General features: G+C 43.7%; 1 protein-coding gene and 1 long non-coding RNA gene across 2 annotated transcripts in view; one reads left to right on the forward strand and one right to left on the reverse strand.

Annotated features, from left to right (window-relative positions):
- LOC122551518 (uncharacterized) overlaps window positions 1–20,397 on the reverse strand; it is a 74,900-nt gene extending 54,503 nt beyond the window's left edge. Inside the window, exon 1 of the long non-coding RNA XR_015757663.1 lies at window positions 20,366–20,397. This is a non-coding gene — a long non-coding RNA (uncharacterized LOC122551518). The remainder of the gene's footprint in view (window positions 1–20,365) is intronic.
- The window catches only part of LOC122551515 (dual 3',5'-cyclic-AMP and -GMP phosphodiesterase 11A-like), a 411,702-nt gene that overhangs the window by 316,870 nt on the left and 68,579 nt on the right, over window positions 1–26,253 (forward strand). The window contains exons 12-14 of the mRNA XM_043693531.2: window positions 322–429; window positions 18,888–18,997; window positions 19,927–20,017. Of these exons, the coding sequence (XP_043549466.1) occupies window positions 322–429; window positions 18,888–18,997; window positions 19,927–20,017 (309 nt within the window). The remainder of the gene's footprint in view (window positions 1–321; window positions 430–18,887; window positions 18,998–19,926; window positions 20,018–26,253) is intronic.

Consider the following 26,253-nt stretch of genomic DNA (forward strand, 5'->3'; position numbering starts at 1 on the left):
AATGCAGCCAAGCCCAAAAAGACGCTGCAGTGCAGAATCTATTAGTGCCTTTGAGGTTAGCCAAAAGCTCATCCGTCTATCAAAGATTTTAAACAATGCCTTAGAATCAGTGGAATTTCCTTCTGTTGCGCTATGACAGAATGTTACTTTCACTCCATTCCTATTGTTTTTGTTTTGTTTACATTAATATCTGTTATCAGAGTAATGATCTCAAATTCTTTTGAAACCTCTTTGCCATTCTGGTTTGAACATTTTAGCACATTAAAGCGGCTATGTTAATACAAATTGTGAAACATTGGCTTTACACACTGTGTTTTATAGACTTTGTGTAGGTGGTTACTGACTGTTCGGAAGAACTACAGGATGGTTCTCTACCACAACTGGCGGCATGCATTTAATGTGTCTCAATGCATGTTTGCAATATTGACAGTGAGTATTCAATTAATACAGCAATAGATGACACCAAGTATCAAAACAAGTTATTCAGCTTTATTGAAAATATGTTCCTTTGTTTTGAACTTGATTTTATCTTTGTTGATCTAGTTAAATTTAATTTACTTGCAATGGTATTAATTTAATATAGAAAGTTCTAGAACTGTGATTGCAAATGCAATATATTGATGTTGCAGTTGAGCTTGTATATTCAGGTAAATGACTGCGTGTCCTCATTGTAATGTCACATTGCAACCATTATTATGTAAATACTAGATTTTCTGTTAGGAAGAAATTAGTTTATGATTTTGGAAGGAACAATGAGGACAAAAAGCTCTGGTGACATTTTTAAATACATTGCCAAGATATTTACTGGGATATTGCAGTCAAAATTGAAACAAGTATCTTAAAACACTGAGACTAAATTGGATCTCAAGCCTACATTATGAATTAGGGAGAGTTGTTTATTACCATATGTCAGAAGCAAATCTTCCATTCATTTGGCATAAAACATGGAAACATTCAGTAATCTACATATTGATTTTGTGGTAGTAATGACTGTGAAATAGTCAGTGTTACTCCACTAAAACTCATAGCAACCTCTGGAGTCCGTACATGTGCAGTTAAATATGCAAAATCCTTAAGTTGCTCTGGTGATTCCATGCTTCTTTAGAGACTGAAATGTTGACGTTGTCCACTGATGTTAATCAAGTAGAAACTCAACTAATGAAAGGCCATACTTGCACAATTTCTTTTTATTCATTGAGAGGATGGTGGCCCAGCAGTTATTGCCCATTCCCTTGAGAAGGTGGTGGTGAGCTGTAATCTTGAACCGCTGCATCCATTTGTTAAAGGTGCATGCACAATGCTGCTAGGGAAGGAGTTCCAAGCTTTTGACCCTAAATGGTAGTGGTTGCAGGTTCAGTAGGCACTGACTGAGTTTCTGCAATGCACCTTGTAGGTGATACACACTACTGCAATTGTAGGTGATGAAAGGGCTGAATGTTTGTGGATGTGGTGTCAATCCTTTGGCCTGGATGCTGTAAAGCTTTTGAGTGTTGTAGGATGTGCACTCATCCAGGATAGTGGGGAGTATTTCTTCATATTTCTGATGTGTGCCTTGTAGACGCTGGACAAGCTCTGGGCAGTCAGGAGGTGAGTTACTTGCTGCAGGATTCCTAACTTCTGACCCTGCTGTTGTATCCATAATATCTATATGACGAGTCCAGTTCAGTTTTAGTTAATGTTATTGTAAAAAACTCTTGAAAAAGTTACAGTTTGTTGAATGATGTGTAACTGGATTCTTTTTAGTGTAATACCAAGTTCACAGTTACATCTGACAATTGTTTCTGACCTGAATCAACTAATTTCATATATTTTGGAATGCCAGATTTCTCAATACTGATTTACAAAAGAAACATTTTTAAACTATCAATCCCAAACATTTATTTTCTGAAATGTAATTACAAGTTGATTAATCAGTGCATTTTACACCTATTCCATGAAAATTATTCAATTTAATAGACTGCTAGTCTTCTTTGATGACATGTTGGATGCCTGGAAATCACTTCAATTTGGCTCTAGATTCGAACTAATGTCAGAAAAAACAAAATCCACACCATAGAATTCACTAGCTATTTGTGGGGAACTTTTACTAAAAATTGAAATGAGGGTGTTTATTTTTCCTTATACAATCAGGAAATAGATGAAAATATCAGATTCATAATGAAGAAGATCTTATTGGTCATCTATATGTGGAACCACAGGAATTAGGTGGAGGCTGGGAACTTGGGAAAATAAATACTGATGTCTTGAAAACAGTCCACATTACAGAAGACAAGGTGCTGGAGGTCTTAAAAAAAGTGTATCCCAGGATGTTGTGGGAATCTAGGAAAGAAATTGTTGGGCCCTTAGCAGAGACATTTGAATCATCTAGTCACAGGTGAAGTGCCAGAGGACTGGAGGGTGGCTAATATTGTGCCTTCATTAAAGGAAGGCTGTAAGGAGAAACCTGGGAGTTATAAACCCGTGAGTCTGATATCAATGATGGGTAAATTGTTGGAGGGGATTCTGAGATATTAGGATTGGGGGGGAGGGTGATAGATTTAAGACAGATGTCAGAGGCAGGGAGAAAGTGAGGACTGCAGATGCTGGAGATCAGAGCTTAAAAATGTGTTGCTGGAAAAGCGCAGCAGGTCAGGCAGCATCAAAGGAGCAGGAGAATCGCGTTTCGGGCATAAGCGAAACGTCGATTCTCCTGCTCCTTTGATGCTGCCTGACCTGCTGCACTTTTCCAGCAACACGTTTTTAAGATGTCAGAGGCAGGTTCTTTACTCAGAGAGTGGTAAGGGCTTAGAATGCCCTGCCTGCTAATGTAGTTAACTCAGTCACATTAGGGAGATTTAAACAATCCTTGGATAAGCACATGGATGATGGTGGGATAGTGTAGGGGGACGAGCATAGATTAGCTCACAGGTTGGCACAACATCGAGGGCCGAAGAGCCTATTCTGCGCTGTATTGTTCTATTTGGAGAGGAAAAGACTGTTTAGGGATAGTCGGCATGGCTTTGTGCATGGAAAATCGTGTCTCAAACTTGATTACATTTTTGAGACATGACCAAGAGGATAGATGAGGGCAGACTGTTTACGCAGAGCTTAGTAAAGCCTTTGATGTGGTTCCACATGATAGACTAGTCAGTGAAGTTAGATCACATGGGATTCAGGGACAGAAGGTGGTGGTTGAGGGTTGCTTTTCAGACTGGAGGCCCGTGGCCAGCAGCGTTCCACAGGAAATGCTGCTGGGTCCACTTTTGTTTGTCATTTATATAAACAATTTGGATGAGAATCGGGGAGGCATGGTTAGTAAGTTTGCAAATGAAACCAGAATTGGTGATATAATGGACAGTAAAGAAGGTTATGTAAGATTACAAAAGACATTTTGATCAATTGGTACAATGGGCCGAGGAGTGGCAAATGTAATTTAACTTGGGTAAATGCAAGGTGTTACATTTTGGTAAGATGAACAACAGCAGGACTTATACAGTTAATAGTAGAGTTCTGGGAGTATTGTCGAACAGAGAGACCTAGGATTATTTGAACGTTGCATCACAGGTAGACAGAGTGGTAAAGAAGGTATTTGACACTCTTGCCTTCATTGCTCAGACCTTTGAGTTTAGAGTTGTAACGTCATGTTGCGGTTGCACAGGACATAGGTGATGCCACTTTTGGAGTACTGTGTACAGTTCTGCTCACCCTGCAATAGGAAGTATATTATTAAATAGGAAAGGGTGTTACCAGGATTGAAGGATTTGAATTAAAGGAGAGAGGGATCTAAGATGGCGGCTATCTGAGAAGATCACACTGCAGAGCTTCGCATTGCAGCAGGAGCAGGAGGCTGCTTTAACCCACCCAACCCAGGTCATCAGGATTTCTTGGGGTTTTGGAAAGATTGCGGAGCCCCAAGAAACATTTAAAAATTGACTTACCTGTATTTTCAGCTGTCCAGAAATGCCTAAAAAGGGAGGAGGAGCATCTGAGGCCGGGCCTGCAGCTCAGCCTGCAGCAGCCTCAGAGCAGATTACTCTCCAGGACCTGGTGAACCAGCTCTCGAAATCTTGTGAGATGTTGGGGAAACAGATTGAAGAGAAGCTGGCTCCAGTCTCTCTCATGCTGCAGAAGCATGAGCAGCAGCTGGGAGACCTGGAGAAGAGGACGGATGAGGTGGAGCACAGGGTCACAGTGGTGGAAGCTGATGCCAGTTCATTCAAGGATGAGATCCAAGCCCTGAAGACTCAGGTTCATAATTTGCGTGACCAAGTGGATGATCTTGAAAACAGGAGCAGGAGAAAAAACATTTGGATCATCAGTCTGCCCGAGGGTAAGGAAGGTGAGCGGCCTGCAGAATTTGTTGAAGATTGGCTTCCGAAATTCCTTGACTTGGAGACTGGCATGAGAGGATTGAAGATAGAAAGGGCTCACCGGGTTGCAGCACAGAGGTCAGGTCTGGGTCAACGCCCTCGTCCTTACCTGGTGTGGTTCCATCATTACCGGGATAAGGAGGCTTCCAGACTCCAGGGGAAGGATCCAAAGGCCCTAATTTACGAGAGGTCTAAGATCATGTTTTTTCAGGACTTTTCAGCGGCGGTGATCCGGAAACAAAAATCGTATCATGGTGTCAAGAGAAGACTGAAGGAGCTTGGGATTCACTACTCCCTGAGATATCTGGCAGTGCTTTGGATAACCTTAGATGGAGCCATGCAGCTCTTTCACACATCGGAGAAGGCAAGAGAGTTTGTGGACAAACTAACCTAATTTAAACAATTGTAGTATGTATAAATATTGTTGCTTGGGTATGCGTTTATCATTCTGTAAAAGAAATGGAGGAAATCCGGTTGGAGCTTTGTTTTTCCTCCTTATCTTTCCTCTATTGATAATAATTTGGTTCAAACTATGTCTGGCGGTGGTTAAGATGTACATTTTAAATTTCTAAGTTAGGACATACCAAAGAGCGGGTGGGGTATTTATTCCCTTTTTTTTTATAAAAGAATGTTTTTTTAATTCATATTGATATTCTATGGGGTGTTTATTCTTTTTAGTTTGTGCTTGCGATGCGGCTCGAGCTGGGAGAAGTGAAGGTGGTTGAGATGGTTAGATGCCTATTTATGGGCAGTTCGGGACGGGTAGTTGCTCCCTCCGGGCAGGGGGTGAGTTCCCCTACTCAGCGCTCTTGGCGCTTTATATGTTGGTTTGTTTCCTGGTTTTTGTTGTTTTTTATTTTTAATAATTTTGTATGTTTGTTAAATGTAGTGGTTTTAATTTATGTAATTTTTATATTTGGTGGATCATGCGACACTAAGGCTCAGCAATTTGTGGTTCGGGTTCCTCCTCTCTGGAATTTAAATGTAATTGCAGAAGATTATGGCTAATGATTTGATTAAATGGTGTACCTGGAATATCAAGGGAAGTCACTCATCAATTAAGAGGAAGAAGGTACTCTTGAGTCTTAGAAAGGAGAAGTTGGATATTGCTTTGTTACAGGAGACACATTTGGGTGACAAGGAGCATCTGAAGTTACAGCAGAATGGGTTTGACCGAGTTTATTTTTCATCATTTAATACCAGAAGTGGGGGAGTGGCTATATTGGTAAGGAAAAATCTCTCATTTAAATTGTTGGAATGTGTTAAAGACACATTTGGGAGGTTTGTAATTCTTAAAGCCTTAATAAATGGGAAAGAATATGGCATTTTAAATGTTTATTGTCCCCCAGCTCATCCTCTTAAATTCTTGGTAGATGCTTTTTCTAAACTGATAAGTCTCAAGTCTCGGCACATCATTATAGGGGGAGATTTTAACTGCCTCATGGACCCCAAAGTAGACTAAAGGTCCCTCGATACCCTCTGCAAAAACTAAACAGTTATTGGGTTTGTGTGGAGAATTAGGATTGGTGGACGTCTGGAGGTGTCTCCACCCTATAGATAGGGATTTCACATTTTTCTCCAATCCGCACAGATGTCACACAAGGATTGATTTTTTCTGACCCCTGCGGTAACCCTGGATCTGGTGGCATCCTGTATGATGGTAATATTGCCATCTCTGATCATGCTCCAGTGTACCTCATGGTTAAAATTAAGGATGTTACAGTGGATTCAAGGTACTGGCGAATGGACCCCTTTATTCTCATGGACAGCAAGTTTGTGGAGTATTTCTCTAGGGAATTTCGGGCATTCCTGGACATCAACATAGGCTCGGTTGATAGCTCATCTGTTCTCTGGGAAACTGCCAAAGCTTAAGCCAGAGGGTTAGTTATTTCATATTCTACAAGTAGGAAGCGGCAGAAGGGTGAGCAGCAACGTCTCCTTGAAGCACGGTTGAAGGAAGCCGAGAAGGCCTATTTTGACAGATCCTCGTTGGTCAAACTACAGAGGATTACAGCACTGCGGGCTACACTAAATTCCATGCTCACGCAGACGGCAAAGAAGGAGCTGGCTTTTGCAAAGCAAAGGTTATACGAGCATGGTGACAAGCCAGGCAAATACTTAGCATACCTTGCCAGAAAGAGAAGTGCTCCACAAACCATTACAGCGATTAGGGAAGGGTCTGGGAACCTAACATGTGATTCTAAAAAGATTAATGTGGCATTCCAGAGATTCTACTCTAAGTTATATCCGTCTGAGAATTGTGAGGACGGGCAGGCCAAAATGGAATCATTTTTTAGAGATCTGAAGCTCCCGGGTGTGACTCCCGAACAACAGTGCTTTCTCAATGCCCCATTATCAGAGCAAGAAGTGCAGGAAGCTGTGAGGCAGCTTCAGAGTGGAAAGGCGCCCAGTCCTGATGGACTTCCCAGTGAATTCTGTAAGGAATTTATAAGTATACTGTCAGGTCCGATGCTGAATATGTTTAATGATTCATACAGTCATGTTTGTCTCCCACCACCTCTGACAGAGGCCAATATTTCACTTATCCTTAAAAAAGGGAAGGATCCGGAAGACTGTGCTTCATACAGGCCCATCTCGCTCTTAAATGTGGACTTTAAGATCCTTTCTAAGGCTCTTGCGTTAAGGCTGGAGACTGTGTACCTTCTATTATTAAAGAGGATCAGACGGGCTTCATAAAGGGTCGCAGATCCTCCAATAATGTTAGGAGGCTGCTTAACGTAATTCAAGCATGCCGACAGCAGTCAATACAGGGATTGGGGATTTCTTTAGATGCAGAGAAGCATTTGACCGAGTTGAGTGGCCGTACCTTTTCTATACTCTAGACCGGTTTGGTCTGGGCGAAGTTTTCATAAGATGGGTAAAGGTTCTCTACAGTGTACCTCTCGCTGCGGTCATTACCAACAGGGTACGATCAAACAATTTTAATATTTCTAGGGGCAACCGGCAGGGCTGTCCCCTTTCACCATTACTTTTTACGTTGGTGATTGAACCGTTGGCAGAGGCCATTCGTGGGGATCTCAATATATCAGCTCCAGAAGTGGGGTCAAAATTACATAAGATCTCGCTGTATGCAGATGATGTTCTAATTTTCTTGACAAATCCAGCAGTCTCAGTGCCTCGCCTGATACAATGCATTCACGCGTTTGGCACTTTTTCAGGGTATAAGATTAATTTTGCTAAATCAGAGGCTATGCCTATAGGTGGTCTTACAAAAGAGTTGGCTCTTGAGAGTGACTATAGATTCCCGTTTAGGTGGTCACAGGGGGGTTTTGTGTATTTGGGCATATTCATTACTCCAGTTCTGGATTGGCTGTTCAAAGCCAATTTTACTCAATTATTTGAAAAAAATTAAACAAGATCTCCAAAGATGGGAGGCACTTCCAGTCTCATGGTTGAGTCAGATAGCGCTTATTAAGATAAATATTCTCCCTCGTTTGCTATACCCTCTACGGATGCTCCCCCTGATTTTCAATAAACAAACACCCAGGAGACTGAACAGTTGGTTCAGCTCCTTTATCTGGCACTGTAAACGGCCCCTCATTAAATTAGCCAAACTGCAGTTGCCTCACAGATTGGGGGGGAGTAGACCTTCCAGACATTAAAAATTACCAAATAAACTCGCTTTTGACCTATGTAAGTGATTGGGTTTGTGGGGACCCTCTTTCAATATGGCTTGATATCGAAGTCGCCCAGGCAAGGTGCCCCCTTACCAGTTTGTTGTTTTTGGACGAGGTGAGGACAGTTAGGGAATATTACCATAACCCACTAGTCATCAATACTGTTAAAGCATGGAGGGCAATTCGGCAGAGAGAAGGTAATATTGGCAAAACATCTTTGTTTACACCTTTAGTGGGTATGCCGATTTTTCAACCAGGTATGATAGATTCAGGATTTAAACGTTGGGCAACTAGGGGTATATCTTGCATGGGTGATTTATTTGAGGGAGATATAATGATGTCCTTCGATCAGTTAGTACGGAAGTACGAGTTACCCAATAGAGACCTCTTTCGTTTTTTTCAAGTTCGGGATTTTATTCAAAAAAAGACCACACTTTTGACTGATCCCTACAAATATGACATAGAAAGAGGGGTACTAAGGGCTAAGAGTACACTCTCTGTCAGTACTCTATATAACCAATTGGCGGGTGCCACCTCAGATGAGTCTGATCGACTCTGCAAGATGTGGGAAAGAGAGCTGGGTGCTGAAGTTTCTTCAGAGGCATGGGAGGATATTTGGGAGAATGCAAGGAAGATATCAATTTGCAATAGGACCCATGCTTTACAGTTGAAGATTCTCCACAGGGTCCACTTAGCCCCAGACCATTTGTCAAAATTTAAACCAGGGGTATCTTCAGCATGCCCCAAGTGCAAGGTCTGTATGGGTACTCTTACCCATTGTCTTTGGTCTTGTGACAGGCTTCAAACATATTGGAGCGCTGTGGTGGGTGCAATGGGGAGGATTTTCGGTGTAGGGGTGGAGAAGGACCCTATTTCGCTCCCTTTGGGCCTACCCATTGTATTTCCTACAGACTCGCATCAGGCAAAACTTTTCAATATTCTTACATTCTGTGCAAGGAAGAATATCTTGCTAGGTTGGATATCAGAAAACCCCCCCCCAGGCCTGTCGGGTTGGCGGAAGATTGTTATGGAGCGTATTCCCCTGGATTTTCTCACAAATATGGTACACCACAAAACTGAGAATTTTTACAAGACATGGCAACCCTTTTTGAAATACCTGGACACAGATTTATCTGCCACACTAACAAGGGCTTTTATATAGCCGTAACAATTGTGTTTCATGAGTCCAATATCCAGGGAGGAGGAACTGTGAACGTATGAGTGTTTTGTTTGGCTGGGCTGAGTTATTACTATTTGTTTGTTGTTAGATATTTATTTAGTTCGTTAAATAGCTAGTTTAAGTTTTTTTTTAATTTTATACTTCTCTATATATGTTTATACATTCGTGTAGGAGGGTGGGTTGGGGAATTTGTTTTATTATTTGGGTTTAGTTTTGTACTATTTTTGTACTGTTTTGAATTGCATTGTTTTGTATTTGTTGTAATATTTAAAGATCTATTTTTTCTAAATAAAATATATTATATAAAGAAAAAATGAATTAAAGGAGAGGCTAAGTAGGTTGGAATGTTTGTCACTGGCCCATAGGAAGTTGAGGGGTAACCTTATAGAGGTTTCCAAAATCATGAGGGGCATAGTTAAGATTTTTGTATAGGGTAGAGGATTTCAAAACTAGAGGGGATATTTTAAAGGTGAGAGGAGAAAGATCTAAAAGGGACCAAATGGACACCTTTTTCACACATAAGTGGAATGAATTGCCAAAGGAAGAGGTATATGCAGGCACAATGCAGGTAGATGCAGCATTTGGACAGGTACAAGAATAGGAAGGGTTTAGAGGGATATGGGCCAAATGCAGTTTAGGACTAGTTTAGCTTGGGAAACTGGGTGGACATGGACAAGTTGGACCAAAGGGTCCATTTTCGTGCTGTATGACTCCATGACACCACAGTAAGTGGAATTAAATTTACAACAGTGACAAATAGGTTATAAAGTAACTAATTGTAACCTCAGCACTGATCTTTGTGACATTCTACTAGGTACACCTTATCCATTCCTTAAAATGCCCCCTTTATCCTATTCTATTAATTAGCTAATTCTTGTTCCATGCTAATATGCTACCTCAAAACCATGGGCTCTTAGCTTATTAAGTAGCCTAGAGAGTGATACCTTATCAAACACCTTTTGAAAATCCAAAGATCTTTCTCTCTCCTGTTTCATTGAAAGTATAAACTTGCTTTTGTTCCACAGCAGCTGTGTTTATTTGCTGTTGTTTCAGCTTTGACGTGTTTAATTGTATTTCTTCTTTGTCTGTAATAGATTTCTCAAATTCTTTCAACTAGAATGAAAGGTCCGATTGGTTGCATTCATCTAACCTGTTCAATTCCATTGTGTTTCCTTTATGATATGTTCCATTATAGGAACAAGGTTCCTTATATTAGGGTAGGGGAAGATAAAGGAAAAAACTATGGATGCTGATGATCTCAGGGTAGTCTCCAGGTACAGGCAGTGACTATCTGTATGCTCCCTCCAAAACCCCACCCACAAACGGTGGCATCAAAACACACCCTGAAACATTTTGGCCTAATTAGGAATGCAGTTCACCAGTTCAATACTGTACTTTGAAGCTCACTGACATCTTATATTGCATGGAAGGGTACATCTCAGGGGTCATAGCTTGTTCTTCGTGCTCAATAACTCTAATTGGATGCTCATGGCATCTCTTCCTTGCCTTACGTTTTTGTGCATTATTCAGAGCCTTCAGGTTCATTGTCCTTCAGTCTAGCCTCTCCTCTTGGTGCAGAAACAAAGCCAGGCAGCTTGTCATTTCTGTCAGCAGTGACTGTAACTCTGTGACTCTGTGACCAGGAAAGAGGCAGGGGCATGAATCAACCTACATTGACGACCTGTCCTTAGCCCTGTGCCCATGTTTGACAGAGAGGTACTCTCCCTATTACCCCTAGCATAGTAACGTCAGTGCCACATCAGCAAGCAACTCGTGGCAATTACACTGAATATGCTTCAACAAAATAGCTGTGCCTTAAAGTCAAATTGGAGTAGATCTCAGCCAAGACCGAATGGCATCAGTCAAGAGATCAGGCAGAAAAAGTCAAGCGCATTATCAGATATCAGTCCAGGGGCTTGGTCACAGTCAGTCAGGCACTAAAGGTGAGAAGGGCTTGGACCACTGCAGACCACAGCAAGCACACAACAGATTAGGTGTAAGACAGTCAAGGAACTGTCCAGAAATCAGTCAGGGATCTGATCTCATCAGGCCGTACTTTCAAGTCATTCCGGCAGTTATGGACCATGGTCAGTCTGAACAACGATGAGATGTTATGCTATGCTGGTAAAGAGGAGCACTTCCTTCGACAGGGTTCAAAAAGATGGCCTAATGAAGAGTAGTCTGCAGTTTTGATTCTTGTAGTTTCAATTACAGTGACAGTTAATCAGACTAGTGATGATGACGATGATAATGTGAAGTGTCAATACATTTCTGCATGAGAGGTCCCATTTGTAATTTGGTGTCACCCATGCCACCTGCATGCCCTCTGAGGGGGCTCTTTGCCATTTCCCTCTCACTGTGAATCCTGTGAAGGCTGAGTTGTGGCTGGCAGGGATTGACCTGGTGCACATCTAGGCTTTAATTAATGTGGCAGTGGCGGAAATACCAGAAGGAGATTCCAGCAGCAAGCACATCTACACCTGGCAAGCACAGTATAGCATGGTGCAGCGCTATAGAGGCTTAAGTGGAATGAAATACCAACGAAAGGGATAGATGCAGGTAGATGCACCATTTAAGAGACATTTGGACAAGTGCATGAATAGGAAAGGTTTAGAGTGATATGGGCCAAACGTAGGTAAATGGGACTAATTTAGTTTGGGAAACCTGGTCAGCTTGGACAAGTTGGACCAAAGTGTCTGTTTCTGTGCTGTATGACTCAATTACTCCATGTCTGCAGTCCGCACTTTTTCCTATAGAGGCATGGTGCATACAAAATGAGATGAGCAGTATAAATTGTGACAGTTAACTTACTCAAGCTTATAGAGAGTCTCCATGAAATTACCTGAAATTGACAATATGACAATTTGCTCATTCCAGATATTAATCTAGTAAACCTCTTCTGAACTGCTACTGCTGCTTGACCTTCCATAAGTCCAGTGACCAGTTTTGTACACAGTACTCCAGATGTGGTCTCACCAATGCTTTATATAACTGAAGTGTAACCTCTCTGCTCTTGTATTCAATTCTCTTGCAATAAAACATAGTATTCTATTAGTTTTCCTGATTCCTTGCTGTACCTGAATACTAACCTTCTTTGATTCATGTACGAGGAGACTCAGATCTCTCTGAATCTCAGAGCTCTGCAGCCTCTCACTATTTAGTTAATATGCTTATTTTATTCTTTCTGCCAAAATTGACTATTTCATACTTCTCTATATTGCAATCCATTTGCTAGATCTTTGCCCACTGACTTAGCCTATCTTTGGAGGCTCCTTATATCCTCTTAATAATTCTCTTCCTTACATATCTTTGTGTCCTCAGCAAATGTAGTTACCATACCTTCAGCCTCTTCATCCAAATCCTTGTGCTGTGAAGTCATGCAGTTGATTTTGCTACTGGAAAGAAAACTAAACACCAACTTTTAGTTTTGTTTCAGGTGATATATCTACCTCTCGTAGCATTGAATAAACCTCTTGCCTTACCTTCTGGAAAAGTGGGTGAGGAATGTTTCTTGGTGTTAACAAAAACACAAGCTCTGCTTCAAGAAACAAGTTGATGTGATGAATTGTTTTGTGCTTCCTTTGAACAATTGTAGAATTTCCACATTAAAATCATCCAGCTTATTTCAGCTTCTCAATTCTTCCACTTTCCAAAGCACTTGCAAACCTATAAGTTATTTTACTTAGAGGTGAACAATGCTGGTTCTAGATTATACATAAGTATCTGTGACGTTTCTCTCTTTATAATGAAGCATGACCATCACCTATTCCATGTCTTTAGATTATATGCTTCCTGGTCTATGCACTTTTACATTTAATGTCTGAAGAAGATCCTGATCTCCATCTGATCCATTCCTGGGGTGAAAGGGCTATCTTATGAAGAAAGCTTAAATACCCATTGGTGTTTGGAAGGATAAGAGGTGATATTGAAACACAAAGATCTTGAGGGAACTGAGAAATGTCAATACTGAAGGAAGTTTTTCACCTGTTGCGTAGACTAAAACTATGGGGTGGAGTTTAAGAATAAGATGTTTTCCTTTTAAGACACCAGTAAGGAGGAGATTTTCTTTTCGGAGGCAGTCACTACCACATGGAATTCTCTTCACCAGAAGGTAGTGTACACTGGGTCTACTCAAGGTTGTGTTAGACTTTTGACAGACAGGGGAGTTGATGGATATGGGTTATGTATATGAAAATGGACACAACTAAGATCTTATTGAATGGTTGCTAGAGCCAAATAGCCTACCTTTTCTCCATATTCTATGTTCTGATCCTATGCTGCAGGCTAGTTCAGCGTTGGAAAGAACTATAACAACATCTCTAGTATCCAGTTTAAAACATTTTTTATGTTTGTCAACTATAATTTCTGCATTCCAAAACTTTCCATTTGATCCTTTATTCTTGCCTAGGAATGGAGCCAATTTAATTGTTAAAATCTTTAATACCTTGGATTGTGTTAACTTTTGCATTTTCTATTCCTCTTTTTCTGAATATAAACTTCTTGCTGAGACACTCTGCTTCAGTTTGACCCCACCATTTTTCGCAATATGACATCCCGCTATTTCGGTGGGGTAGTCTTCATGCTGATGCTGCCTTCCCTCACCATGTATTGCTCACCACTGGGTTGTGGTGACTACTGGACCCTTACCATGATTCTGCTATTTCTGTGAATTGCACAGAGTCACTTTGCTAAGAAGTCTCCAGGTCACATTCAATTGCTATAGTTCCATTTTGTAGCCTGTACTTGCCTCGTCAACTGAACAGTCTTTGACAATTCCTGTTATGCCTTAACTGCAAAATATCCAACATCTCATCTAAGATCTTTCCTGATGAAAGGCTTATGCCTGAAATGTCAATTCACCTGTCTGACCTGCTGTGCTTTTCCAGCATTACACTCTCAAATCTCATCTAAGACCCCGACAATGCTTAGGTCCATGGATTAATTCTGCCATTAAATTCATATATTCACAATTTTCTGCCATCTGACATAAGTCAGTAATAAACTAAGCAACACTTTCTCCTGTCCCTGGTTGTGTTCATTAAACTTCCCCTGCTGGACAACAGTATTTTTCCTGAGATTGAAGTAACCATTGAATATGATCCACACTTGCAAGAGTATATTAATCTGTTCCTTACTAGTCTTTGTAGCCAGTGCCAAAGTGCTTTGTAAAGCTGGAGGCCCAGTTCAACCACTGATCACCCTGGTTTTGGCCTGCAAATGACTTGAAGCACTCAGGTAATGGCAATGACTTCTCTGTTCTGTTGCTGCTCTCCACATACTGTTCAATTGCTGACTGTTCTTCTACTCTGCAACCTGTTCACCTGCTGCCACCATCTGTTAGTCTACATTATTTGGGTCTGGGAGAAGGGTTACTACAGAATACAGAAATATTTGTTGTCAGCAAATATTATCATGTTTAGAATGGACACTGTAAATAGTAACCATATAAAGGAAAAGATTTCACCTCTTCCACTATGGGGCTGGTAAAGGAACCACCTCCTAGTTATTTTGTAATTGTACATAACTTACTAATGATATATGTTTGCATTAACCATGTGTGCTACATCTCCACCTCTCTACCAAATCTCTGACTCTATACAGGCAGGTGAATTGACATTTTATTATTTAAATCTCCTTCTTCTACGTCTCTGCCAAGGTCTCTGACTTTATCCCTGATTCACAGAGGTACTTGCTGTGGTAGTTTCATCAGTCTATCCAACTGTCTCTCAGTTCTGTCAGAGGAGATTAGAATTTGAGTTCTCCACACCTCCTTCCAAACTCTGTTGGGTAGAATGAGAACCATCAGATCATTTATGTTCACTCTTCAGGCCCTCTTCCAGGTATTCATTCTTGATGAAGGGCTTTTGCCCGAAACGTCGATTTTCCTGCTCCTTGGATGCTGCCTGACCTGCTGTGCTTTTCCAGCACCACACTCTCAACTCTGATCTCCAGCATCTGCAGTCCTCACTTTCACCCTCCTGAATAACAAGTCAATTCAGTTGAAGGACACCTCCTTGTGGAAACTAGTACTCTGCTGTTTCATCACACTGTCCCATTTTCTGTGTGCACAAAATAGAATTAGAGGCTGTGGCGTTGTCTCAAGAATTTAACCTTGATGGTTTTGGTCATAAATCCAAAATAGCTGTCCACTCCGGAGGTCTGATAGTTTCTGATGACTATTTTTAATTTCATGTTTGATTAGAATGGGATTCTTTTCTCCTCTCCCTCACTCTATTCAACTGTATTTGTGTGAGATTTTCACAAGTTGAGTCTGCAGCCTCTTCCCAACGTGAAACTCACATGGAACCACACCATTCCTCAGTAGAGTGGAATGATATCTTAGCAGTGCCAGGTTAATTCTTTTTCAATAAAGCCTTTACCTTACTTCAATCCTTGCCATTAGCTTGTGGGTATCTCAGGATGCTAACTGAGTGGAAAAACTGGCAAGATTCAGTGAACTGCTTGAAGAATTTGTTCTTAAATTGTGGGCCATTGTACTAGGATGTTGACCATCTTACTTAATATATTCACATTACATTTTTACACTTCAAGCCTGCCCTGTAATTACAAATGGGCAGCTTTAATTGCTGGTCATGTTTATGGCATTGCTTTTGGTTAATTTGATGGCGATTACAAAAAAGGATCTTCTTTTCCAAAACTTTACGTTTGTACCTGAGAGGTCATCTCTCATTAACAATGTCTTAAAAGACAGACCACTCAGCTACTGTCCTCATTACAGTTTTGGTTCCAACATGGACAAAAGAGCTGAACTACAGCTGGGAGGTAAGAGTAACTGTACTTGACATCACGGCCATATTTGATTTGATGTGCCATTAGGAGGCCTTGGAAAAGCTAGAATCAGTGGGAATTGGGAGAAAACTTTCCACTGCTTACAGTCATACCTGGAACACAGGATAGTTATAGTTGTCGATGTCAGTCATTTCATCTCCAGGACATCTCTCCAGGGGTTCGTCAAGGTAGTGTCCTTCAGCTGATTCATCAATGGCATTCCCTCCACCACAAGGTAAGGAAAGGGATTTTTGCTGATGATTGCACAATGTTCAGTACCACTCGCAACACCTCAGATATTGGGACATTTAATGTCCACATGTAACAAAACCTGGACAATATCCAAGTTTGGGCTGATGAGTGGTAAGGATATTAACACCACACAAATGCCAATGTTATGGACCAGGCCAGACCCCCTCAAAGTGTTTTAAAAAGGTAGCCCTGACCTTAGCTTTTTATTTTCTTTTAGGCAGATATAAATTGGTTATTCCAGGAGTGATGCAGCCGGTCAAACCACTCAGCTTTAGATTAGATTCCCGGCAGTATTGAAAGAGGCCCTTTGGCCCAACAAGTCCACACTAACCCTCCAAAGAGCAACCCACCCAGACCTATACCCTATACTTACCCCCGACTAATGCACCTATCACTACGGGCAATTTTAGCGTGGCCAATTCACCTGACCTGTACATCTTTTGGATTGTGGGAGGAAACCGGAGCACCCGGAGGAAACCCACGCAGACATGGGGAGAATGTGCAAACTCTACACAGTCGCCCAAGGTGGGAATTGAACCCGGGTCCCTCGCGCTGTGAGGCAACAGTGCTAACCACTGAGCCACTGTGCTGCCCAAAACAGAACTTGTTTAAACATTATAGTTGAAATATGAACTAAAAAAAAATTTAAAATAACAACTTATTTGCACTATTGCAGCTTAGTGAAGTTATTCCAATTCCTGCAACATCCCTTAAAGACACCTCATGGCAAAAGGTAAATTCAAACACGGGTTCTTACAGGCCAGAGAGATTTCAGAGAGAAAGTTCAGGCAAGACTTCTGTTGAAACACGGAACCTCCTTTCACTGTAGCTGTTTCTCCAGGTCCCCGGCTAAAAATAAACCAAAAACTAGAAAAAAAAACCTGAACTCCCCTGCCACTGTTTTCAAATCGATATTTCCAGACATATCAGGACCTCTGCCTTTATGACCCTCTTGAAAAAAAAACGGACAACACAACTTTGTTGAAGAAGCAACATCTTCACACCAGACAATGATCATTGTCAATATAAGAGAATCTAACCATTGCACTTTGATGTTTGATAGCATTACCATATTAAATCCCCATTTTATCATTATCCCGGGGGTTGCCATTGACCAGAAACAGAACTAGACCAGCCATATAAAAACTGTGGCTACAACAGCAAGTCAGAAGCTAGGAAGCCTACAGCAAATAACTCAAGTCCTGAATCCTCAAAGCCTGTCCAACACCTTCAAGGCACAAGCCTGGAATATGGTCAAATAATTCCCACTTACCTGGATGGGTGCTGCTCCAACAATACCCAAGATGCTTGGCACCATCCAGGAAAAAGTCCACTTGATTGGCATCACAGCCACAAACATTCACTTCCTGCATGCCAGTACAGAGTAGCAGCAGTGTACACCATGAATAAGATGCACCACAACAAGTTTCCAAATCTCTTTACATAGAACCTTCCAAGCCCACAATCACCACCATCTAGAAGAACAAGGGCAGCAGATACATAGGAACTCCACTAGCTGCAAGTTCCACTCCAAGTCACTCACCATCCTGACTTGGAAATATATTGCCGTTCCTTCAATGTCAATAGGTTTAAATTCCTGGAACATCCTTCCCAAAGGCATTGTGGGTCAACCTGCAGCAGGTGGATTGCAATGGTTCAAGAAGGCAGCTCACCACCACCTTAATGGCAACCAGGAATGGGCAATAAATGTTGGTCCAACCAGTGAAGTTCACAACCCTTGATCTGGAAATTAATGTCTGCAGTATTTTGCTGAAAATGGTTTTTTCGGAAGCACTAGCTTTCAATGCACTGTTTCTTCATCAGCTGGTTGTCGAATTCAAAAGCTATTGCTTCCGAATAAACCTGTCGGACTGTGACCTGGTGTTGTGTAATTTTTAACTTTGTTCATCCCAGTCCCACATCTTTGCTGAAAATATTAGTGCACTTTCAAATTCTTCTATTATTTTGACAGAGACATTTTATCCATTTAAACGAAAAACAAAATGAAATAGATTTTGACATATCCACTTAGAAATTATTTTAATAAGATTGTTTACAATCCTTTACAAGATGGACATGCAAATTTATTCTGAAGCTAAGTATTTTTCTTTACAGTTGGCCACTAGATAATTCATTACATATTATACAGGGGGTGGAATATCTGCCATTTTATTCTTGGGATAAAGTTACTGCAGCTTTGTACTAACATGCTGTATTAGTAGGCAGCAAATTTTCATACACCATTCCTCCACTATCAGGAGGCAAAATTCTCCCTTTAACACAAAAGTTTAAATGCAAACTTCATCATTTTTTCCTCAACCAAAATGGCTGACTATGTAAAACCAGTGGCTTCCCTCATAGGAATGTCTTCAAGTCTTGGAGTAAGTATGAGCAGGCTATTCCATTCACATTCATTCATATTAGAGCTCTTTGGAGCTGCATCCGCACAGTACCTCAGATATGAGTAACACAAGTTAATAAAGCCTTAATGTTATGTTAATAAAACATAAATATGGAGCTGTCAGATAGTTATTACAGACTATGTAATTATGTTTATTGGATAACTTTCTGTAAATGAGTGCACTTGCTGTAAATATTGTTATCTTGTTCTGACAATCCCATTGACAAAATCTTTGGGGTTAGTCAACTTTGCCTGATGTATATTTGTTGTTTTGCCAGACTGCAGATTTTCAGGAACTTTTGACAGATACAGAAGTTCTTGGTCTAATGGTAGGCTGCCTGTGTCATGACTTGGACCACAGAGGCACTAACAATGCTTTCCAAGCAAAGTAAGTTTGAATGATTAGTAACATATTCCTATTGCTTTTACCTATAATCATATTTTTTAAAACAGCACAATGGTTGATCTCCGAACATATCCAATACTCACATGAAAACAACTTGGAAGAAATTTTGCTCTTTCTCTTATCAGATTTATGTTAGTCCTCTAAATTCTTCATTAATTCTATCTACCAAGCATTTATAGCTTCAATTCTGCAGTTAATATAAATCAGCCAATCTTGGCCAATTGAGTTAAAACACGCACAAGAAAAACAGACTTTATAAATGCAAAGTTACTTTCAGACTATCCATCAGGTACTATCATTTTTAAAAACAATTAATTGTTCAACTCCACTATTAAATTGGCATCTTAATTTATTGAAAGGGTTATTCCATTTTATTTCTTGAAATCCAGCCTTCTTTCCAATGTAATATCCAACATAATGCAGTGTACCTGAAATTAGATCTTGCTGGGATTTGATGCTGCCTTCTTGATTAAATAAACTGATACAAGTTCCCTGTGCTTTCAATAAATAATAAAATTCAGCAATGCATAAAATCCCAGTATGAAAGTAGCAGCCGGATCCAAGACCAGACTAACCATTTTATCCAATTCAACATTTAAGAGGATTAAGCAGTTTTCATTTTGTCAAAACCTTTTTCACATTACATTTGTATGCCTTCGAAATCAGGTCCAATAGGCTTGTTGGTGAATCTCTCTTGGCAGTTTTTAAAGTATTAACAATTGTTTTGGAAATACAGCCAGGTTATTGTGCTCCCTTAACAGCCTTTTCTCAAAATGACTTTTAAGAACCAATCAGCAAACCTAACAGAAAAGGAACACAGTAGAATTCTCCAAGGAAAGACAAATTAATTCTAAAAAAAGAGAAGAAATAATATATTCTGATCAACTTAAAACATATTTTTCTTCCTCCAGGAGTGGATCTGCCTTAGCACAGCTGTATGGCACCTCAGCTACTCTGGAACTACATCATTTCAATCATGCAGTTATGATTCTTCAAAGTGAGGTAATGCATTCTGGCTCCTTCACACAATCAGAAATCCCAGTGTAAAGGGCTGGGTCTTGTGGAACCTGCTAGAGTGGGCAAGATGGCACGGGGTGGGCGGGGCTCAGAAAACTGTGTGGGAGGCCACACAACAGTTCCCTGGCTGCAGGAAAACCACTCCTGATGATGTTGGTGGCACATGGGTAAACGAGCAGGAAACTTGCCTGTCTGTAATGGAACCTCATAAAATCAAAATTGGCCACCTGCATGCAATTCAAATGTAATTTACTAGGATTTCATGCAGCCTTCTGATGATATGAAACTGCTGCAAGTTACCTGTGCTTTCAATAACTCTCACATTGAACTTACCTGACTCACTATCAGAGCTGTGTTGATTTGCAGGAGAGTGTGGCACTGGGAGCAACACTGTCTCTTGAATGATTTTGTCTGTGCTCAAGTTTAATAATCTGTGACGCTGAGGGGCAGAGTCTGATTTGCAAGTGATTGAGCTTAGAGTGTTATTCCAAACTTTAAAAGCGGTGGTGCTTACCAAGAGACAAACAAGCCACATATTAAAGGGAAACTACATCAAGGTCCCTGAGGGGAGTACATTTCAGAGGCAGTCTAAAAACAGAGAGGGAGTTACTCAATGTGACATCTACCCTGTACAGCTCCATCCTCAAGTGATAGAGAGGATCAGTGCTGTACGCTGCAGAGGAACACCACGCCACACAGAAACATCACACCGCACAGGAATACCACACCGCACAGGAACAACACACCGCACAGGAACACCACACTGCACAGGAACACCACACTGCACAGAAACACCACACCGCACAGGAACAACACACTGCACAGGAACACCACACTGCACAGAAACACCACACCGCACAGGAACAACACACTGCACAGGAACACCACACTGCACAGAAACACCACACCACACAGATACACCGCACAGGAACACCACACTGCACAGAAACACCACACTGCACAGGAACACCACACTGCACAGAAACACCACACCGCACAGGAACACCATGCCTCACAGAAACACCACACAGCACAGAAACACCACACCGCACAGGAACACCACACTGCACAGAAACACCACACCGCACAGGAACACCACACCGCACAGGAACAACACACTGCACAGGAACACCACACTGCACAGAAACACCACACCGCACAGGAACAACACACTGCACAGGAACACCACACCGCACAGGAACACCACACTGCACAGAAACACCACACCGCACAGGAACACCACACCGCACAGGAACACCATGCCTCACAGAAACACCACACAGCACAGAAACACCACACCGCACAGGAACACCACACTGCACAGAAACACCACACCACACAGGAACACCACACCGCACAGGAACACCACGCCTCACAGAAACACCACACAGCACAGAAACACCACACCGCACAGGAACACCACACTGCACAGGGACACCACACAGCACAGGAACACCACACTGCACAGGAACACCACACTGCACAGGGACACCACACTGCACAGGAACTCCACACTGCACAGGAACAACATACTGCACAGGATCACCACACTGCACAGAAACACCACACCGCACAGGATCACCACACCGCACAGAAACATCACACCGCACAGAAACATCACACCGCACAGGAACACCACACCGCACAGGAACACCACACCGCACAGGAACACCACATCGCACAGGAACACCACACTGCACAGGAACACCACACCGCACAGGGACACCACACTGCACAGGAACACCACGCTGCACAGGAACACCACACCGCACAGGAACACCACGCTGCACAACAACGCCACACTACACAGGCACCACTCTGCACAGGAACATCACTCTGCATGGGAATACCACACTGCAGAAGAACACCACACTGCACAATAACACCACACTACACAGGACACCACACTGCACAGGAACAACACACTGCACAGGAACACCATGCCTCACAGGAACACCACGCCTCACAGAAACACCACACAGCACAGAAACACCACACCGCACAGGAACACCACACCGCACAGGAACAACACACTGCACAGGAACAACACACTGCACAGGAACAACACACTGCACAGGAACACCACACCGCACAGGAACACCACACCGCACAGGAACACCACACTGCACAGGAACAACACACTGCACAGAAACACCACACCGCACAGAAACACCACACCGCACAGGAACACCACACCGCACAGGAACACCACACCGCACAGGAACACCACACTGCACAGGAACACCACACCGCACAGGGACACCACGCTGCACAGGAACACCACGCTGCACAACAACGCCACACTACACAGGAACACCACACTGCACAGGATCACCACACCACACAGAAACATCACACCGTGCAGGAACACCACGCTGCACAACAACACCACACTACACAGGCACCACTCTGCACAGGAACACCACTCTGCATGGAAATACCACACTGCAGAGGAACACCACACTGCACAACAACACCACACTACACAGGACACCACGCTGCACAGGAACACCACGCTGCACAACAACACCACACTACACAGGAACACCACACTGCACAGGAAAACCACGCCTCACAGGAACACCACGCCTCACAGAAACACCACACAGCACAGAAACACCACACCGCACAGGATCACCACACCGCACAGGGACACCACACTGCACAGGGACACCACGCTGCACAGGAACACCACGCCTCACAGGAACACCACACTGCACAGGAACACCACACTGCACAGGAACACCATGCCTCACAGAAACACCACACAGCACAGAAACACCACACAGCACAGAAACACCACATCGCACAGGAACACCACGCATCACAGAAACACCACACAGCACAGAAACACCACACCGCACAGAGACACCACACTGCACAGGGACACCACACTGCACAGGGACACCACACTGCACAGGGACACCACACTGCACAGGATCACCACACTGCACAGAAACACCACACTGCACAGGATCATCACACTGCACAGGATCACCACACCGCACAGAAACACCATACCGCACAGAAACTCCATACCGCACAGGAACACCACACAGCACAGGAACACCACACTGCACAGGATCACCACACTGCACAGGAACACCACCCTGCACAGGAACACCACACTGCACAGGATCACCACACTGCACAGGAACACCACCCTGCACAGGAACACCACACTGCACAGGATCACAACACCGCACAGAAACTCCATACCGCACAGGAACACCACACTGCACAGGATCACCACACTGCACAGGATCACCACCCTGCACAGGAACACCACGCTGCACAGGATCACCACGCTGCACAGGATCACCACGCTGCACAGGAACACCACACTGCACAGGATCACCACACTGCACAGGATCACCATGCTGCACAGGAACACCACACTGCACAGAAACATCACACCGTGCAGGAACACCACACTGCACAACAACACCACACTACACAGGCACCACTCTGCACAGGAACACCATTCTGCATGGGAATACCACACTGCAGAGGAACACCACACGCACAACAACACCACACTACACAGGACACCACACTGCACAGGAACACCACACTGCACAACAACACCACACTACACAGAAACACCACCCTGCACAGGAACACCACACGACACAGGAACACCACACTACACAGGAACACCACGCTGCACAGGAACACCACGCCGCACATGTTCACCACACCGCACAGGTTCACCACACCGCACAGGTTCACCACACCGCACAGGATCATCACGCTGCACAGGAACACCACACTGCACAGGAACACCACACTGCACAGGAACACCACAATGCACAGGATCACCACGCCGCACAGGAACACCACACTACACAGGAACACCACGCTGCACAGGAACACCACGCCGCACAGGTTCACCACACCGCACAGGTTCACCACACCGCACAGGATCATCACGCTGCACAGGAACACCACACTGCACAGGAACACCACACTGCACAGGAACACCACAATGCACAGGATCACCACGCCGCACAGGAACACCACGCTGCACAGGAACACCACACTGCACAGGAACACCACGCCACACAGGAACACCACGCCTCACAGGAACACCACGCCGCGTAGGATCACCACACTACATAGGAACACCACACTGCACAGGAACACCACGCCACACAGGAACACCACGCCGCGTAGGATCACCACACTACATAGGAACACCACACCGCACAGGAACACCACTCTGCACAGGAACACCACACTGCACAGGATCACCACGCCGCACAGGAACACCACGCCGCACAGGAACACTACGCCGCACAGGAACACCACACTACACAGGAACACCACACTACACAGGAACACCACGCTGCACAGGAACACCACGCCGCACAGGTTCACCACACCGCACAGGTTCACCACACCGCACAGGTTCACCACACCGCACAGGATCATCACGCTGCACAGGAACACCACACTGCACAGGAACACCACACTGCACAGGAACACCACAATGCACAGGATCACCACGCCGCACAGGATCACCACGCTGCACAGGATCACCACGCTGCACAGGATCACCACACCGCACAGGATCACCACACCGCACAGGATCACCACGCCGCACAGGAACACCACGCCTCACAGGAACACCACAATGCACAGGATCACCACGCCGCACAGGATCACCACGCCGCACAGGAACACTACGCCGCACAGGAACACCACGCCTCACAGGAACACCACGCCGCGCAGGATCACCACACTACATAGGAACACCACACCGCAGAGGAACACCACTCTGCACAGGATCACCACACTGCACACGATCACCACACTGCACACGATCACCACACTGCACACGATCACCACACTGCACAGGTTCACCACACCGCACAGGATCATCACGCTGCACAGGATCATCACGCTGCACAGGAACACCACACTGCACAGGAACACCACACTGCACAGGATCACCACGCCGCACAGGAACACCGCACTGCACAGGATCACCACACTACACAGGAACACCACACCGCACAAGAACACCACGCCGCACAGGAACACCACGCCGCACAGGAACACCACGCCGCACAGGAACACCACACCGCACAGGAACACCACATTACACATGACCATCACGCTGCACAGGATCACCATGCTGCACAACAACACCACGCTGCACAGGTTCACCACACCGCACAGGATCATCACGCTGCACAGAAACACAACACTGCACAGGATCACCACACCGCACAGGAACACCACACCGCACAGGAACACCACTCTGCACAGGATCACCACGCTGCACAGGATCACCACACCACACAGGAACACCACGCCGCACAGGAACACCACGCCGCACAGGAACACCACACTGCACAAGAACACTACGCTGCACAGGATCACCACACTGCACAGGATCACCACACTACACAAGAACACCACATTGCACAAGAACACCACGCTGCACAGGATCACCACACTACACAAGAACACCACATTGCACAGGAGCACCACACTGCACAGGATCACTACACTACACAGGAACACCACGCTGTCTGAAACGTCGATTTTACTGCTCCTCGGATGCTGCCTGAACTGCTGTGACTTTCCAGCACCACTAATCCAGAATCTGGTCTCCAGCATCTGTAGTCATTGTTTTTACCACAATGCTAAGCAGTGAGGATGTTTAGGATGAGTGAATGAATGATTTATTGTCACATATATCTTGAAGATACAGTGAAAAGTGTTTTGTTGCCACAATCCAGCACCATTTGAGTTACAATAAGGATAAAATGAAATTACTTTAGTAAGAGTTCATCTTCTGTTCAAATTGGGGTCTCAAGCACAGCTTCAGGGCTTCTGTAAGGTCTCTCCAAGTTGTTCCAATCCTCGAGGAGTTCCACTCCAGGAACAGCAAAGACCACGTAAATGCCCCAGGAGACCCCAGCTCTGCTGCTGCCACTGCTTCACTACTACCAGCACCAGTCCAGGCTCTGGGCCTACCACCACCAGGAATCCAGGCTCTGGGCCTACCGACAGCAGGCGTTTAGGCTCTCGGCACTGCCAGCTGCCCCAATCCACGCCACCGCGCTGCCTCTCAAATGCAAAAAACCACAACTAGAAAAAAAAACTTTCAAGGAAGGCTTTCTAACTTCTTTTTAAAAATTCTGCTTCTGTATAATAGCTAACATCTTTTCAGTGTTGCAATTGTAATATTAACAATTGTATCAATAGGT

Source organism: Chiloscyllium plagiosum, unplaced genomic scaffold, assembly GCF_037043375.1.
Source record: "Chiloscyllium plagiosum isolate Xiang-an unplaced genomic scaffold, Cpla_swu_hap1 HiC_scaffold_7, whole genome shotgun sequence".
Taxonomy (NCBI): Eukaryota; Metazoa; Chordata; class Chondrichthyes; order Orectolobiformes; family Hemiscylliidae; genus Chiloscyllium; species Chiloscyllium plagiosum.